This window comes from Salvelinus alpinus, chromosome 5, assembly GCF_045679555.1.
Source record: "Salvelinus alpinus chromosome 5, SLU_Salpinus.1, whole genome shotgun sequence".
In the NCBI taxonomy this organism is placed as follows: domain Eukaryota; kingdom Metazoa; phylum Chordata; class Actinopteri; order Salmoniformes; family Salmonidae; genus Salvelinus; species Salvelinus alpinus.
In genome coordinates, this window is record NC_092090.1 from 25624545 (window position 1) to 25642558 (window position 18014).

An 18014-nucleotide genomic window follows, 5' to 3' on the forward strand; every position below is an offset into this window, starting at 1 on the left:
CCTGTTCAGAAAAAGAAGTAAAAAAATCCCCAGTGCCTTACGAGAAGTCGGGCGGTTGGAAAACGGACTTAATGGCCCCGGCGTAGATGGAGACGATAGAGATGATGACACAGGCCAGGAAGAGAGAGGCCAGCTTGTTGACGTATTTCACCCCCACAAAGACCACCACGGCCATGAGGCTGAGACAGATGGTGCCGTACACCCTCATGTTGTTGAGGATGGCACTGTCGCCCCCGTGGTGGTCGCTGGCGTGGAAGATGGCCGCCTGGGGAACCAGGTATTTCTGGGAGAGGACAATGACAACAGAAGTAATTAAGGTACACTTTCTGTGAGACACACACATTTAATACCTTATATGTGCAGTCATAATGCACTTATAATGGCTTCTACAACTCACTATACAGTAAGAGCAGAACAGAAGCCTTTCACTTTAAATGTATATCAATCATATACTACAGTCTACAACAGCAACATTATGTGGATCAAATGTTTGTTCAGCTAATGTTATTGGATCCCATTTTTACATGTAAGTTACTCCATCTCAATATGATTGAGTACATTGACCTATTTTACTGCGGTATATTGGTTGCATCCCAGATTGCACCCTATTCCCTACATATTGCACTACTTTAGGCCCTGATCAAAAGTATTTCACTAAATAGGGAATAAGGTGCCATTTGGGAGCAGATGATAACTCACCAGGAAGATCTCTATAGCTCCCAGTATGTACATGGCAGCAGCGAAGGTTGTTCCCAGGTAGAAACAGATTCCTACAGCCCCCCCAAACTCAGCACCCAGGGAACGAGAGATCATGAAGTACGCCCCTCCGGCTACAACAGAGAGCAGAACAGAGTTAACATGGATGAAACAGGTCAGAATAGACTGACGGTGTGATCATTTGTTAGTCATGTCATAAAAAATGATATTATCTTGTTAATGTCATGTTTATGTAACTGTTACAACTAAAGTGTTTTAAGTGTAAAATATAAGTTTGGATTCTCAGTCTTCAAAGCTTGTACTGTACCCTCACCTGGGACAACACCATTTGTAGCTATGGCACTCATGGATATGGCAGTGAGCATTGTCTGTCAAACAGGAGAGAATGTGAACACCATCAAATAAGGCCAGTCAGTCTTTATGAGAAAGTTCTGGATGTTTTATGTTGTGCCCATCAACCAATACACTCTGCTCTTTATCCACATAATAAACACACTTAGCAATAGAGGCATCACTTGTCATTGGACAACTGAACAGAATTCATCAATCATATTGGAAAGGTTGAGACATAAACCACAAATATATGACATGTCCTTTGGAGTAAACAGCAGGATGTGGAAACTGCTGTGGGTTCTATTCAGCCTGGTAATATTAACTGGCTGACTGGCTGGTGACCCAGTTTTAACAGGGGGTTTGGCAAGTGGACAAGAACAGTGTGTCAATGGCCTTCTAACATTGCCAGGCAGTGTGTGTGTGTGCATGCATCTGAGTGTGCCTGTGTGTGCATCCACAATGTGTGTACAGTGCTGTGAAAAAGTATTTGCCCCCTTCCTGAGTTCTCATTTTTTTGCACATTTGTTACACTTAAATGTTTCAGATCATCAAACAAATGTTAATATTACACAAAGATAACCCAAGTAAACACAAAATGCAGTTTAAGTGATCATTTTATTTATTTAGGGAAAAAAGCTATCTGAACCTTCATGGCCCTATGTGACAAAGTAATTGACCCCCTTGTTAAATCATGAATTTACTGTGGTTAATCACATTTTTTGGAAAGCTGAGTTCAATTTCACTAGCCACACCCAGACCTGATTACTGCCAGACCTGTTGAATCAAGAAATCACTTAAATAGAACCTGTCTGACAAGGTGAAGCAGGCCAAAAGATCTCAAAAAGCAAGACATCATGCCGCGATCAAAAGAAATTCAGGAACAGATGAGAAACAAAGTAATTGACATCTATCAGTCTGGAAAGGGTTATAAAGCCACTTCTAAAGCTTTGGGACTCCAGCGAACCACGGTGACAGCGAACCACGGTGAGAGCCATTATCCACAAATGGAGAAAATTTGTAACAGTGGTGAACCTTCCCAGGAGTGGCCGGCCTACCAAAATTACCCCAAGAGTGCAGCGACGACTCATCCAAGAGGTCACAAAAGAACCCACAACAACATCTAAAGAACTGCAGGCCTCACTTGCCTCAGTTAAGGTCAGTGTTCATGACTCAACCATAAGAAAGAGACTGGGCAAAAATGGCATCCATGGCAGAGTTCCAAGGCGAAAACCACTGCTGACCAAAAATAACATAAACGCTCGTCTCACTTTTGGCAAAAAACATCTTGATGATCCCCAAGACTTTTGGGGAAATATTCTGTAGACTGACGAGACAAAAGTTGAACTTTTTGGAAGGTGTGCGTCCCGTTACATCTGGCGTAAAAGTAACGCAGCATTTCAGAAAAAGAACATAGTCAAATATAGTGGTGGTAGTGTGATGGTTTGGGGCTGCTTTGCTGCTTCAGGACCTGGACGACTTGCTGTGATTGATGGAACCATGAATTCTGCTCTCTACCAAAAAATCCAGAAGGAGAATGTGCGGCCATCAGTTGGTGACCTCAAGCTGAAGCGCACTTGGGTTCTGCAGCAGGACAATGATCGACAACACACCAGCAAGTCCACCTCTGAATGGCTTAAAAAAACAAAATGAAGGTTTTGGAGTGGCCTAGTCAAAGTCCGGACTTGAATCCGATTGAGATGCTGTGGCGTGACCTTAAAAAGGCGGTTCATGCTCGAAAACCCTCCAATGTGGCTGAATTAAAACAATTCTGCAAAGAAGAGTGGGCCAAAATTCCTCCACAGCGATGTGAAAGACTCATTGCCAGTTATCGCAAACGCTTGATTGCAGTTGTTGCTGCTGAGGTTGGCACAACCAGTTATTATGTTTAGGGGGCAATTACTTTTCCACATAGTCCATGAAGGTTCGAATAGCTTTTTTCCCTTAATAAATAAAATCATCCCTTAAAAACTGGATTTTGTGTTTACTTGGGTTATCTTTGTGTAATATTTAGATTTGTTTGATGATCTGAAACATTTAAGTGTGAAAATGTGCAAAAAAGAAGAACTCAGGAAGGGTGCAAATACTTTTTTACAGCACTGTATGTGTGTGTACTAACACATGAGCAGCACATGAGGACAATGAGGAATGACTGGACGATGCCGGCTGTGCCCACGATCCACGTTAGGCGAAGGAACAGGATGACACCAAAGATGTTCTGTAGACAGGGCAGGTAGACTCCCATCAGGGTACCCATGTTGGGGGACTGCAGAGAGAGAGAGATGAAGTGAGACAAAGCGAGTGACAGAGAGAGAACAAACAGAACAGAGAGAGAGAGAGAGAGATGGGTTACAATAATGAAAGAGAGAAAGAGAGACAGAGAGAAAGAGAGAGAAATTAAGAAAGAGAGAGGGAAAGAAGAAAACAAAATTCACATGAATTATAATTTATATCATTACAATCTTAATCTAATATCAATCAGGAAGGGAAAAGGAACCAAACATATATAGTGACAGAAAGAAGACAGGAAACAGATGTGAGTGATTTGGTTGTCAAGATAACTATGATAGTACTGCTATAGTTTCCCATATTTGTGTGAGTAGTGTGTTTCAGTGTCTGTTTTTGTGTGTGTTTCTGAATATGGTATGTAGCACAGATAGACCCACAGGAAATAGCTAATTGATCAGAATTATTGATCAGGTAAGATATTGATCAACTCTCACCAGGGGGCCCACAGGGCACAGCCTGTAACAAACAGGCACCAACACAACCCAAAGCACACGCATGCAAGCTCAGATCCAAACATGCGCAGAGACAGAGGGGTAGAGAGAGAGAGACTAAAGCCTGTTTGAATCTCAAAAGAAGAGAAAGAGAGGTCGTTTTTGTGACTTCTGACCTTTGGGGCCTTCCTGCGTGACGCCTCTGTGTTCTCGGCCTCCTCGTGCTCCCTGGCCCCCTGGGTAATGTTGGTGTAGTTAACCAGCCGGCTGAGGAGGGACGACACCTTGGGACGGATGTCCAACTCCTCCTGCAGGACAGGGACAGCAGAACAGGGAACAGTTTGAGCTGGATTGGTACCTGATGTGTCTGTGGGGTGTAATAGCCTACAGTAAAAGGGTATTATAGTGCAGTGTAAGGAACTGAATTTGTATAGGTTGAAGGAGGAGTGGTGGTCTATCTAGTGATCGATCAATCTAGGTAGTTGAGATTAGCAAATATTGATGTTAAAAGGTGATAAGTTGTGTATAATCAGGTCATGTATTAGTGAGAGCCACTTAAAATAACTGTCCAGTGAAAATACCACTTTTAAAAGTCCATATTCTGTTAACTCACACCCAAATAATGTTGTTGACTCATCCTATGCTCCTATCTGTGGCCAAATCATAATTTGGAGAACAAACACCCACCACCATTCCAACACAAAAAAGCAGTTAACATATTTAATTACACTTTTTTTGGAAGGAAAACTATTTAACTCAAATTGTAATTAATTATAGGTCATATTTCCTAGAAATCTGGAAACACTGGACTGTTCTTTAAAGTCAGACCTCAAACAAGGCCAGGTTCCTGTCATAGAAATCAGTCTTCCTGTCAGCATCTGCACTGCTGAGGAAAGGACTATCCTCCTTGTGATTTCCATGGCCTGAAAAAAGAGATAGAAGAAGATAGAAGTAGAGAAATAAAACATTTATAAAGTAGGCAAGGATAACATTTTCAACCAGTACCTTGGTAAGATAAACAGGGGTTATTATAAAGTATGAAATGTGATAATGAGAGAGTCAGTTTGTGATCAGTTCCCATTCATGCATGCTGGTGCTCTATTGTAAACCAGCAGTCTGTTTGTTTTCATCTCAACCAACACGTTACAATATAAAAACACGAAAAATGACATTTGAGACAAATAAACTTTAGCGATATCTGTAGAGGTTACAGGAAAAGGGACGACTAATAATAACTACAGTACTATAGCCATCAAAACCATGCAACGATGCAACCCTGTCAACCACAGTATATACGGTCTATGGTGCTAACTGTGATGAATCTCCAAGTTAGTTCCCACAGTCTGCCTACAACCTACAGTATGACATCACTGTCTGTCTCAGTCTCCCACTCCCACGTTCAAAGTCATCAACCCCGGCAGCTGCTATGTGAGGTATACTGTAACCAGAGACCTGCGTCCTACACTATTATACTGCTTTTAATGTCTTTAGCATATCAGGCACAGAGAAAATAGGAAGGAATTCATTCAAACCCTCTATTGCAAAATGTTTCAACCCAGCATTGCTGATCAAGATTAATGTGATGTCATTAAACAAGATTGAGCAATTGAGCGACTTCTCTTGCATCACCAGTAAGCAAAGCATTCACTCAAAGATAAATTCATATCCAAACATCATCCAGGCAAAAACTAAAATCAATCAATGTTAAATAGAGCAGAGACGACAAAAAAGTTGCTTAGTAATTTCTCACTGGTTTAAACTCTGTTCTCTGTTTCTCTTGATACATCAAGCTGAGGCAGGATATGAGCCTGGGGCTACTGGCAGTGCACACAGCATCTGTGTGATATGATAATATACGACACACAAACTAATCTATTTCTAGAAATTAGGATCCTGACCTTTGGATCATCAGAGAGCATGACAAGTCGTCGAGTCTCTTCAAACAATATTTGGGTATAAACAATATCCAACTGGTTACAATACTAACATCCTGAGCCACAGACAATTACCCAACTGCTGTACCCTATAAGTAGGGCTGAACACAAGACAAAAAATGGTAACTTCTCTCCGGCATCTATTCTAAAACTAGACCCATGCTGGTTCTGTGGTGCCAAGGTTCTCTACTCACCTGTCTCCGGTACCACAGTGTTCAGTACCTCAGTGCTGCTGAGGGTGACCATGCTGCCACAGTGTGTGCAGAGAGCAGTGTACTGTGATCTCTGGCTCGGGACATAGTCAGGCGCCATTCAGAACACACTGTCACACAGGGCAAACTGTCACTCACTGAGGGGCTTGGGCCAGAACACACAGCGTGAGGCTGCATACACACACACACACACACACAGGAGGGGGAGTGCACACACAGGAGCGAGTACACACAAGCAAGCACGCAGGCACAAATACATATACACTGTGGGTTGTAGAGCAGAGGCCAGAGCAAACACACAGTAAGCATATGAAGATCTTAAAGTATTTCACAACTACATACAGCACATTGATATTACTATGGGCCATGATGGGCTTGTCATTGGATGCTGACAACACATAATGGCATCTCAAAATGATATGCTGTGAAACATTTAGAAAAAATGGCCCACTTAATCACTAATGATGAGGGAGTCAACTCCTCGTACCATTTCTGAGATTAGATGGGAATACGTGTGTAAAGACCTAACACTCACTCACTAGTATGATGTAATTGAAAATGGGCAGGGAAAGAGACAAGATCAAATCAATTCAAATACTGTCCTCTAGTGTCAGTTTGCTGTTAGTGCCATGTGAGAACATGACAGGAAGGATGTCACTGTGTTTGTGTTTACATTGCAATGTGCATGCCATCATAGCGTCAGTTCTAAACAATGACCGAAGGATGCTGAACTTGAAAACAACATATAATCCTTTATCTCTGTCTGTACTGTTCGCTTATATGTTTCCAAATGTCTCTCTCTCTCTACCACAACACCCTCCTCATGTCGGTCTTATTAAAAGGATGGAGGGTATGGGGACGGGGTGCCGTTTGTAAAGTTGAATGGTCCAGAGGGGGTTCTCCTGACCTGACGTTTGATGTCTAATTAAAACAGATTAAAGATTAACAGAACTGTTATGAACGACTCACAGAGAGCCCCCCTGAGTTCCACTGCGCTGAAAGAACAGCACACAGGGATTTACAACGACAGGTCCCAACAAGTCAACGAACAAACGGTGCCTCCACAAAAATGCCTCTGAGCCACAAGATCAAACGACTGCCAACAAAGTGAGACAGACTACCAACCCTGCCGAGCTTCCCGCCCCCTCCTGCTGTGCTGAACAGGCACCTCTGTCTGAACGCCTTGTTACTATTAGACAGCACATTACTGGCAGCACTCACTTTAGCTTTTTACAGAGAGAAATAGTATGACTACCCAAGTTTCCAAAGCTATCCAGACATATAATGAAGTTGTTTTATATGTGCTTGACTGAAGAGGTCTTTGAACTAGGCCTATTACTAGAATTGTCAAAATATCACTGGTGTAGTGAAGTTACAGGCCAACTTCCATCTGCAGAATGAATTTTGGAAGATCCTTCTTTACTCTGTTTCTAGTTCCAACCGCTTCTTTCTTTGTCTTTTTACATTTAATACAAAGCAGACTATTAGCCAAGATATGAACAAATACCATATTTGCAGATTAATTTTAAGCTTCAAACATACCAGTAAAATTACCACACATTTTGTTGCCATATTTTCAATGTGGTCCCATTCAAACAAAGGAAACAGGAAAAGGCAAGTCCAAATGGTCTAGTAAGCACTAGGGTGGGGCACCAATTGAGGTTGTGTCTTTTTGTGTAAAGGCCTGTGATCAGTGCTGCTGTGTGCCACCGTAAAAACAACCACTAAGACCAAAGTGTTCCTGACCTGTTACTTACCTGTCAATCAATAAACAATCAATAGAAGAGCGGTGAAGTCCACCTAATGGAAACACAGGCTGTATCTGCTTGACTATCTTCTCCCTATTAGATATGGAGTTCTCTAAAATACACTCTTCCCCCTGGATTTAAATATACAATGAACCAATACCCTAGACTAGAGTCTGCCTGACACAGAACTATACCATAGACTAGAGTCTGCCTGACACAGAACTATACCATAGACTAGAGTCTGACTGACAGGGAACTATACCATAGACTAGAGTCTGATTGACACAGAACTATACCCCAGACTAGCAGAACTATACCCCAGACTAGAGTCTGCCTGACACAGAACTATACCCTAGACTAGAATCTGACTGACACAGAACTATACCCTAGACTAAAGTCTGACTGACACAGAACTATACCCTAGACTAGAATCTGACTGACACAGAACTATACCCTAGACTAGAGTCTGACTGACACAGAACTATACCCTAGACTAGAGTGATTGACACAAAACTATACCCTAGACTAGTCTGCCTGACACAGAACTATAACCTAGACTAGTCTGACTGACACAGAACTATACCCTAGACTAGTCTGACTGACACAGAACTATAACCTAGACTAGAGTCTGCCTGACACAGAACTATACCCTAGACTAGAGTCTGCCTGACACAGAACTATACCATAGACTAGAGTCTGCCTGACACAGAACTATACCATAGACTAGAGTCTGACTGACAGGGAACTATACCATAGACTAGAGTCTGATTGACACAGAACTATACCCCAGACTAGCAGAACTATACCCCAGACTAGAGTCTGCCTGACACAGAACTATACCCTAGACTAGAATCTGACTGACACAGAACTATACCCTAGACTAAAGTCTGACTGACACAGAACTATACCCTAGACTAGAATCTGACTGACACAGAACTATACCCTAGACTAGAGTCTGACTGACACAGAACTATACCCTAGACTAGAGTGATTGACACAAAACTATACCCTAGACTAGTCTGCCTGACACAGAACTATAACCTAGACTAGTCTGACTGACACAGAACTATACCCTAGACTAGTCTGACTGACACAGAACTATAACCTAGACTAGAGTCTGCCTGACACAGAACTATACCCTAGACTAGAGTCTGCCTGACACAGAACTATACCCTAAACTAGAGTCTGACTGACACAGAACTATACCCTAGACTAGAGTCTGACTGACACAGAACTATACCACAGACTAGAGTCTGACTGACACAGAACTATACCCTAGACTAGAGTCTGACTGACACAGAACTATACCCTAGACTAGAGACTGACTGACACAGAACTATACCCTAGACTAGAGTCTGCCTGACACAGAACTATACCCTAGACTAGAGACTGCCTGACACAGAACTATACCCTAGACTAGAATCTGCTTGACACAGAACTATACCCTATACTAGAGTCTGCCTGACACAGAACTATACCCTAGACTAGTCTGACTGACACAAAACTATACCATAGACTAGAGTCTGCCTGACACAGAACTATACCCTAGACTAGAGTCTGCCTGACACAGAACTATACCCTAGACTAGAGTCTGCCTGACACAGAACTATACCCTAGACTAGAGTCTGCCAGACACAGAACTGTACCCTAGACTAGAGACTGACTGACACAGAACTATACCCTAGACTAGTCTGCCTGACACAGAACTATACCCTAGACTGATCTGCCTGACACAGAACTATACCATAGACTAGAGTCTGACTGACACAGAACTATACCCTAGACTAGTCTGCCTGACACAGAACTGTACCCTAGAGTAGTCTGCCTGACACAGAACTATAACCTAGACTAGTCTGACTGACACAGAACTATATCCTAGTCTAGAGTCTGACTGACACAGAACTATACCCTAGACTAGTCTGACTGACACAGAACTATACCCTAGACTAGAGTCTGCCTGACACAGAACTATACCCTAGACTAGAGTCTGACTGACACAGAACTATACCCTAGACTAGAGTATGACTGACACAGAACTATACCCTAGACTAGAGTATGACTGACACAGAACTATACGCTAGACTAGAGTCTGACTGACACAGAACTATACCCTAGACTAGAGTCTGCCTGACACAGAACTATACCCTAGTCTAGAGTCTGACTGACACAGAACTATACCATAGACTAGAGTCTGACTGACACAGAACTATACCCTAGGCTAGAGTCTAACTGACAGAGAACTATACCCTAGACTAGAGTCTGCCTGACACAGAACTATACCCATGACTAGAGTCTGACTGACACAGAACCAGTGTCCACACCCAACACAGTTGGTGACATGCAACCTTGTTGGTCCCAGACAACGGTCAGAATCTTCTCATCTCTAAGAAAGGCACAGTGAGCGTCAGCATCAAAAGAACCCGATAGATGTTCTGGACCCAGATTCACAGAACACTTCTAACACAAAAACTTAAGAAGCTTCTTAATAAAGAAAAAAAGTTCATAAGACAATTCGTAAGTGCAATTCCTTAACAATATCTCAAGATTTCATTTTTTTCTTACAGACTTCCCAAATATCTTCATGCGAACTTCTTAACAATCTTCTTAAGATGATTGCCACTAGGCAACCAATCTAGCTAGTAATGACAGTCATCCTAGCATATTTCAAACTGAGATTACTGTTCTAAAACATGTTCTTCGCTTGAAAACAACCAATACTGAGAGTTTCATATGAAGTTTGTAAATTAATTAAACATGCTCAATTGCTTTCATTAGCTTAATCTCTCACTGCCCTGAGTTTAAGACAAGGGTTTAGGTATCTTGGAATTAAAAATGTTTCCAAGAAGAAATCCAAGAACATTATTTTCAAGAATGAAATTTCTTCGCAACTTTCTTCTTAGGAAGAAACTTGAGAACATTTCCAATAACTTTATTGAGGAATAGACATTAAGTATAACTTAAGGAAAAAATTGCATTTCTTCTTAATAAGGTTGAATCTGGGCTCTAGACTCTGGAGTTGTGACTTTTCAGTGGCTAACCATTTATATAACCAATAATGCAAAAGAAAGCAAGAAAACTTCAACATGTCAGCAATCACCAAAGCTGCTTATCCATGAAAAACACTTTGTCACCCTATTAGCTCATTCGGTATGAAAGCCTCTTTGCTAAACTTCTCCTTAAATGAACATTTAAGACTTTATTAAGCAGCGGAGAAGTCATGCAGCTTAGACCTCTCTATGGCTCTACCTCGTGTGGTTAGCTGGCAGAGATGCTATTCTGATTAGTGCTGTTCAAAGGCAATGTGTGTGTGTGTGTGAGAGAGAAAGTGTACATGTTTTCCTACATTATCAGGATCACAATGTTCTGACAACTCACCAGAATGTTCTGACAAGGTAGGAAAACAAGATAAAAAAAAATTCAAATGCAATTGTTCAAATGCTATTTTAGGCTTAAGGGTTAGGTTTAGGGGTTAAGGTTAGGGTTAGGGTTAGGTTAAGGGTAAGAGTTAATAGGATTTTGAATGGGAATAAAATAGTCCCTGAAAATTCACGAAAACAAGACTGTGTGCGCGTGCATGCAAGCACAGATTAAAATGCACGCGAGATAGAATGCCTAAACGTGAGTGTGTGTATGTGAGTGAGCATTTGGGTGTGTGTAAGAACAGTAGTCAGCTAGCTACAGTAGCTGTCAACACTGGTTAGACTCTCAACGGACACCAGGGTCCACAACAGAGATGCTGCTAGCCTGCTACTGTACCAACCAACACTAAGGTGGGTACACAACTATACCAGAGCCTTAGGCAGTTAAGTTACATTTGATTTGAAACTGTAATAGTGTGTATTGTATAATAACTTGGTGTTAGTTTGTCTAGCTCATTTGAACTGATCCATGATCTGCTTGTATACAGCCTCGTTATTGTTTTTATTGTGTTACTATTTCCTCTTCTATTTACAAAATATTTGTCTTACTTTTTAACTCTGCATTGTTGGGAATGGCCTCGTAAGTAAGCATTTTCCTGTAGTCTACACCAGCTGTATTCGGCACATGTGACCAATAAACTTTGATTTGACTTGTCCTTACACATTTATAAAGGATGGTAAAGTGCTCAACTAAGTCATTGTGAATATATACTTCATATTTCATAGTTAGTGACTAAGTAGACACATTTCTGTCTGGACCGTGTTAATAATCATACAAACAACAATGACTGACTGATAAGATGTTAGATTGTGTTTAATGACACTGGAGAAAAGAAGAGGAAGAGGAATTTGTGGATCCAGTTCTGTTTGATATATTGTTTATCAGATGAACTTAATCAGATGAACTGTTTCCTTACCACTAATGGGGAAATGAAGTTGAGATTCATTTTAAAACTAAAAGTTGCACATACTTATCAGCGGGTTGGTTATAAATTTCAAAGCACAGCCATCCAGTCTCTGTAGGTCTTTCAAGTACGCTATAGGCCACTCTTTCTCTCAAATCACATCAAATCAAACTTTATTTGTCACATGCGCCGAATACAAGTGTAGACTTTACCATGAAATGCTAACTGACAAACCCTTAACCAACAGTGCAGTTCAAGAAAAGTTAAGAAAATATTTACCAAGTAGACTCAAATAAAAAGTAATACTAAAAAGTAACACAATAAGAATAATGAGGTTATATACAGGGGGCACCAGTACCGAGTCAGTGTGCGGGGGTACAGGTTAGTTGAGGTAATTTGTACATGTAGGTGGGGGTGAAGTGACTATGCATAGATAATAAACAGTGAGTAGCAGCAGTGTACAAAAGGCGAGGGGGGGTGGGGGGTAAATGTTAATTGTCCGGTGGCGATTTTATTAATTGTTTAGCAGTCTTATGGCTTGGGGGTAGAAGCTGTTGAGGAGCCTTTTGGTCCTTGACTTGGCGCTCCGGTACCGCTTGCCATGCGGTAGCAGAGAAAACAGACTAAAACTTGGGTGACTGGAGTCTCTGACAATTTTATGGGCTTTCCTCTGACGCCGCCTATTGTATAGGTCCTGGATGGCAGGGAGCTTGGCCCCAGTGATGTACTGGGTCGTTCGCACTACCCTCTGTAGCGCCTTACGGTCAGATGCCGAGCAGTTGCCATAGCAGGCGGTGATGCAAAGGGTCAGGATGCTCTCGATGGTGTAGCTTTAGAACCCTTTGAGGAGCTGGGGACCCATGCCAAATCTTTTCAGTCTCCTGAGGGGAAAAAGGTTTTGTCGTGCCCTCTTCACAACTGTCTTGGTATGTTTGGACCATGATAGTTCGTTGGTGATGTGGACACCAAGGAACTTGAAACTCTCGACCCGCTCCACTATAGCCCCGACAATGTTAATGGGGGCCTGTTCGGCACGCCTTTTCCTGTAGTCCACGATCAACTCCTTTGTCTTGCTCACATTGCGGTTGAGGTTGTTGTCCTGGCACCACACTGCCAGTTTTCTGACCTCCTCCCTATAGGCCGTCTCATCATTGTCGGTGATCAGGCCTACCACTGTTGTGTTGTCAGCAAACTTAATGATGGTGTTGGAGTCGTGTTTGGCCACGTAGTCGTGGGTGAACAGGGAATACAGGAGGGGACTAAGTAGACACCCCTGAGGGGCCCCAATGTTAAGGATCAGTGTGGCAGACATGTTGTTGCCTACTCTTACCACCTGGGGGCGGCCCGTCAGGAAGTCCAGGATCCAGTTGCAGAGGGAGGTGTTTAGTCCCAGAGTGCTTAGATTAGTGATGAGCTTCGTGGGCACTATGGTGTTGAACGCTGAGCTGTAGTCAATGAACAGCATTCTCACATAGGTGTTCCTTTTGTCCAGGTGAGAAAGGGCAGTGTGGAGTACGATTGAGATTGTGTCAACTGGGGATCTGTTGGGGCGGTATGCGAATTGGAGTGGGTCTAGGATGTCAGGGAGGATGCTGTTGATGTGAGCCATGACCAGCCTTTCAAAGCACTTCATGGCTACCGACGTAAGTGCCACGGGGCGGTAATCATTTAGGCAGGTTATCTTCGCTTCCTTGGGCACAGGGACTATGGTGGTCTGCTTGAAACATGGTGGTATTACAGACTCAGTCAGGGAGAGGTTGAAAATGTCAGTGAAGACACTTGACAGTTGGTCCGCACATGCTTTGAGTACACGTCCTGGTAATCCGTCTGGCCACGCGGCTTTGTGAATGTTGACCTGTTTAAAGGTTTTGTTCACATCGGCTACCGAGAGCATTATCACACAGTCATCCAGAACAGCTGGTGCTCTCGTGCATGCTTCAGTGTTCCTTGCCTCGAAGCGAGCATAAAAGGCATTTAGCTCGTCTGGTAGGCTCGTGTCACTGGGCAGCTCTCGTCTGGGATTGCCTTTGTAATCAGCTATGGAGATGAAGATATATTCTGATTGAGGACTGAAGTGAGATTGTGGATATTTTTGATATATACATAAATTGTTCAATTACTGTCATCTAAAAAATAAAGACAACTATATCCAAATTCACTAATAATATTCTTCAGAATTCTGAATGACTGAAGTATTTTTCATGTCAGTTTATTTTTCTTCCAAGTTTTTAAGAACATATTGAGCTACCTAGGATAACGTTATTTAAATGGACTGTTCCATTTTGTTGTTATTATCTACCCTCATCCCTTTTTTTCCTGGAAAAAAACCAGTGTTTTCTGCCACAACAATAGACCGTCATTAACTATAGTGGTGTTTTTCATGAACAACAGCAGCTGCCCAGTAGAGCAGAGGAATGCTAGCCCGCTGTGCTGAGGCGCTGTGTGCTAGCTGTGATGTGCGCTAATGATGGAGAACGGCGTAGAAGGAGGGTGGTTAGGATTAGAGTAGGTTATGGTTAGGGTTAGTAGAGGGCGATTACAGCACAACAGTGAGGGGCAGAGGAACGCTGTACAGTACAGATGTAGGATCTTCACCAGCTACAGCAGAAAAAGAATCCTGCAGCAACAGGAAATGTGAATTATTACGTGGATTATAATTCATGAACATTCTTGTAGGGGTTGATACCTTTTTCTTTAGGGCAAATTTCAAAGTGGAAATTACAAACTTTAGAAGCCTTTTTAAAACTCAAATAAACTACAAGTTAGTATTTCCTGCTGTGCAGGAAAATTCTCAGCAACAAAAGAGTGATCAAATTAAGATCCTACATCTGTACAGAGGAGGGGCGCCACCAATTGGAAAATCAAATTGACACAAAATTGGCACAAATGGTGGATTCAGAAACAGGGCAGACAGAAACAGCAACAGGTGAACATTCTTTGGATACAGGTGTAACAAGGCAAAGTGACAAATAGATACAACATAATTGCACATAAGGTCATGACTTTCTTCAGAGAGTTGTGTTAGGTAGGTGTGTTGTTTTTGTGCATGCTGTTAATTCCTCAAGTCAAGCTATTATACAATACAGTGACACTCTCCTGAAGACTTAGGGTTAGTCCCAAATTGCATCCTATTCCCTGTATAGTGCACTACCTTTGATCAAGGCCCAAAGGGTTCATTATATAGGGGATAAGGTGCCATTTGGGACACAGCCTTTGAGGACTGTTTGTCTTTCAACAAAAGCTAATACACTGTAGCAGCCCAATCAGGAGAGAGGGGATTCATTGTTACCGGGCAAGCTAGAGGCTGTGGAAAACATAGTCATTCCCTACATAAAGGACTGCCAACTCCCACTTTAAAATAGCCCAGTTTGTTGTTACATGTCTCTCATAGCTCTAACCCCAGGGGCTTTAGTAGAATAATACAGCTAACCCTACCAGCAGTGCTATGCTATAGCCTCTCAGGGAGACAACTGTAGCTGTAGCTAGTGGGGTTGTGTCCTAAAATGGTACCCTATCCCTATAATAGTACACTACTTTGACCAGAGCCCTATAGGGAACACAGGGTAATGTGTAAGCCACTTGGGACAGCAGAGCAGAGTACACCCATGAACACTCTATAGTGCATTATTTGTATGTCGTTTTCTCAGTCTAAAATCATATGTTTAACAGTTCTAAATATAGGAGCTTAGTCACCACTTCTATCAAAGGAAGCATTGATGTGATAGGAAGTAAAAAATTGCCTACAGATTTACAGAAAGAAACGGTTGTGAGAAAATATTGTCATGTAACATGAATGTATAGAAGAAATGTATAGTGGAAAGGCCCCCTCATCAACACAGCCAACTAGCTATCCTTATTCTACTACAAATCAGTAACTGACACCGGTCTGCAAGCCATCCTTTACACTTCAGCTTCCCTTCATGATAAATTCTTCTGACTGACTCTTTATCTGTCACTGGTCTCAGGGTTCAAATTAGCAGTCCAGCGGTCATCCCTCAGTCCACACAAACAGAATCAGCTGTCTGCAGGGTGGGTGTTTATCTCTATGAGGTTAAGCCTATCTATGAAGCATGTGGGACAGAATGACAGGAATGGACACTGTTCTCCTGAAGACAGGCTGGGAAGACCCAGGAAGGAAAACAATGATTCTCCCCTTACGTAATCTACTGTTCTGTTCTGTACTGTACAGTTCAGTATGAGGCCAACTGTTTTCTGTATAGAAGACAAAACTAAAGATTCCTTCAATAGTGGATTAGATTACAGCAAGGCAACAATACTGTAGGACATGATGATAATGCTGATGCAGACACACACTATTTCACACACACAAATTCTCACAACTAATTCGGTCATGCGCAAATGCGGCCTTGCCAGATATTGCACAGTGGATAAACTGACTGGCTGACTGACTAGAACTGACTGACTCCTAGCTAGCTACCACTCTAGTGGAAGGCTTCTCTGGTACAATGGCCACAGTGTGTAGTCCAGTCCAGACCAGCTCTGGAGAGAGCATGGCGATCAGCCTGGAACAGAGTTAGCACTGTGACTGTGGCTGTCTCCCTCCTCTCCTCCACCCTCTCTACCCAACCATACCAGACCCACACACCTCCTCCCTCCATCACACCATCTATTATAGCCTCCTTTACTTCAACAATCTCCTGCCTCACTTCACCTCACCTCTCACTCCTCCTTTTCCTACAAACACATACGCAACACTCCATCCAAGATAATAATATACATTTTTACTCCTTCCTAGTCATCTGTTTCCATCTCACTTCCTAGATGTTATTCTTCCTGTCAGTAGGAAATGGTGACATAGCTCTCTCTCTCTATCTCTCTCTGGAAACCCCCCACTGCCTGAGAGAGAAAGACAGAGAGAGAGATTAAGAGGAAGAAGAAGGTGAGAGTTCACAGTCATCTCAAAACAAGCATGTGCAGAAAGAGAGCTCAACAGGCTGGGAAACCATTCCAGGTCCTTTCATGCCATCAGCTGTTTTATTAATTCAGGAGCCCCTCTTATGGGCAAAACATGAACTGCCAGTGATAACACATAACAGCTGTGTTTTTGCAAACTGGGTTAAATTGAGGTTGCCTGTGAACACTAGATTGTGAGCACTAGATTGTGAACACTAGATTTGCTTTGTTTCACTTTGTATTTCAGTTTGTTCCCAGGCCAAAATCCAACAAAACAAGCTGTGAATGAATTCCATACATTCCAGGAATATAGAGGAGACTTTAGGCAAAGATGTCCCATAATTCCTGGGTGTTTGAGATTATGATGATGATATCAGTCCTGTGGTCTAGTGGAAAATATCTCTACTGCACAGGTTGCCGCCACATGCAGGGACACAGTCACAAAGACGTGCACCACAAACGTATACACACACATTCTCCATGCCCACACATTCTCCCTGCCCACGCATTCTCCCTACCCACGCATTCTCCCTGCCCACGCATTCTCCCTGCCCACGCATTCTCCCTGCCCACGCATTCTCCCTGCACACGCATTCTCCCTGCACACGCATTCTCCCTGCCCACGCATTCTCCCTGCCCACGCATTCTCCCTGCCCACGCATTCTCCCTGCCCACGCATTCTCCCTGCCCACGCATTCTCCCTGTCCACGCATTCTCCCTGTCCACGCATTCTCCCTGCCCACGCATTCTCCCTGCCCACGCATCCTCCCTGTCCACGCATTCTCCCTGTCCACGCATTCTCCCTGTCCACGCATTCTCCCTGCCCACGCATTCTCCCTGCCCACGCATACTCCCTGTCCACGCATTCTCCCTGCCCACGCATTCTCCCTGCCCACGCATTCTCCCTGTCCACGCATTCTCCCTGTCCACGCATTCTCCCTGCCCACGCATTCTCCCTGTCCACGCATTCTCCCTGCCCACGCATTCTCCCTGTCCACGCATTCTCCCTGCCCACGCATTCTCCCTGTCCACGCATTCTCCCTGTCCACGCATTCTCCCTGTCCACGGATTCTCCCTGCCCACGCATTCTCCCTGCCCACGCATTCTCCCTGTCC

The 18014-nt window shown here is 43.1% G+C and overlaps 1 protein-coding gene across 4 annotated transcripts in view; it reads right to left on the bottom strand.

Annotated features, from left to right (window-relative positions):
* The window catches only part of LOC139575808 (solute carrier family 12 member 4-like), a 49224-nt gene that overhangs the window by 21814 nt on the left and 9396 nt on the right, over nucleotides 1-18014 (bottom strand). For 2 of the 4 annotated variants that reach the window (XM_071401131.1, XM_071401129.1), the window contains exons 2-7: nucleotides 4596-4690; nucleotides 3944-4075; nucleotides 3167-3313; nucleotides 1031-1085; nucleotides 700-830; nucleotides 42-283 (exon numbers count right to left, since the gene is read on the bottom strand). In XM_071401131.1, coding sequence (XP_071257232.1) covers nucleotides 42-283; nucleotides 700-830; nucleotides 1031-1085; nucleotides 3167-3313; nucleotides 3944-4075; nucleotides 4596-4690 — 802 coding nt within the window. Of the gene's footprint in view, nucleotides 1-41; nucleotides 284-699; nucleotides 831-1030; nucleotides 1086-3166; nucleotides 3314-3943; nucleotides 4076-4595; nucleotides 4691-5895; nucleotides 6055-18014 lie in introns of those variants that run through there. The other 2 variants (XM_071401130.1, XM_071401132.1) reach the window with 2 other exon arrangements.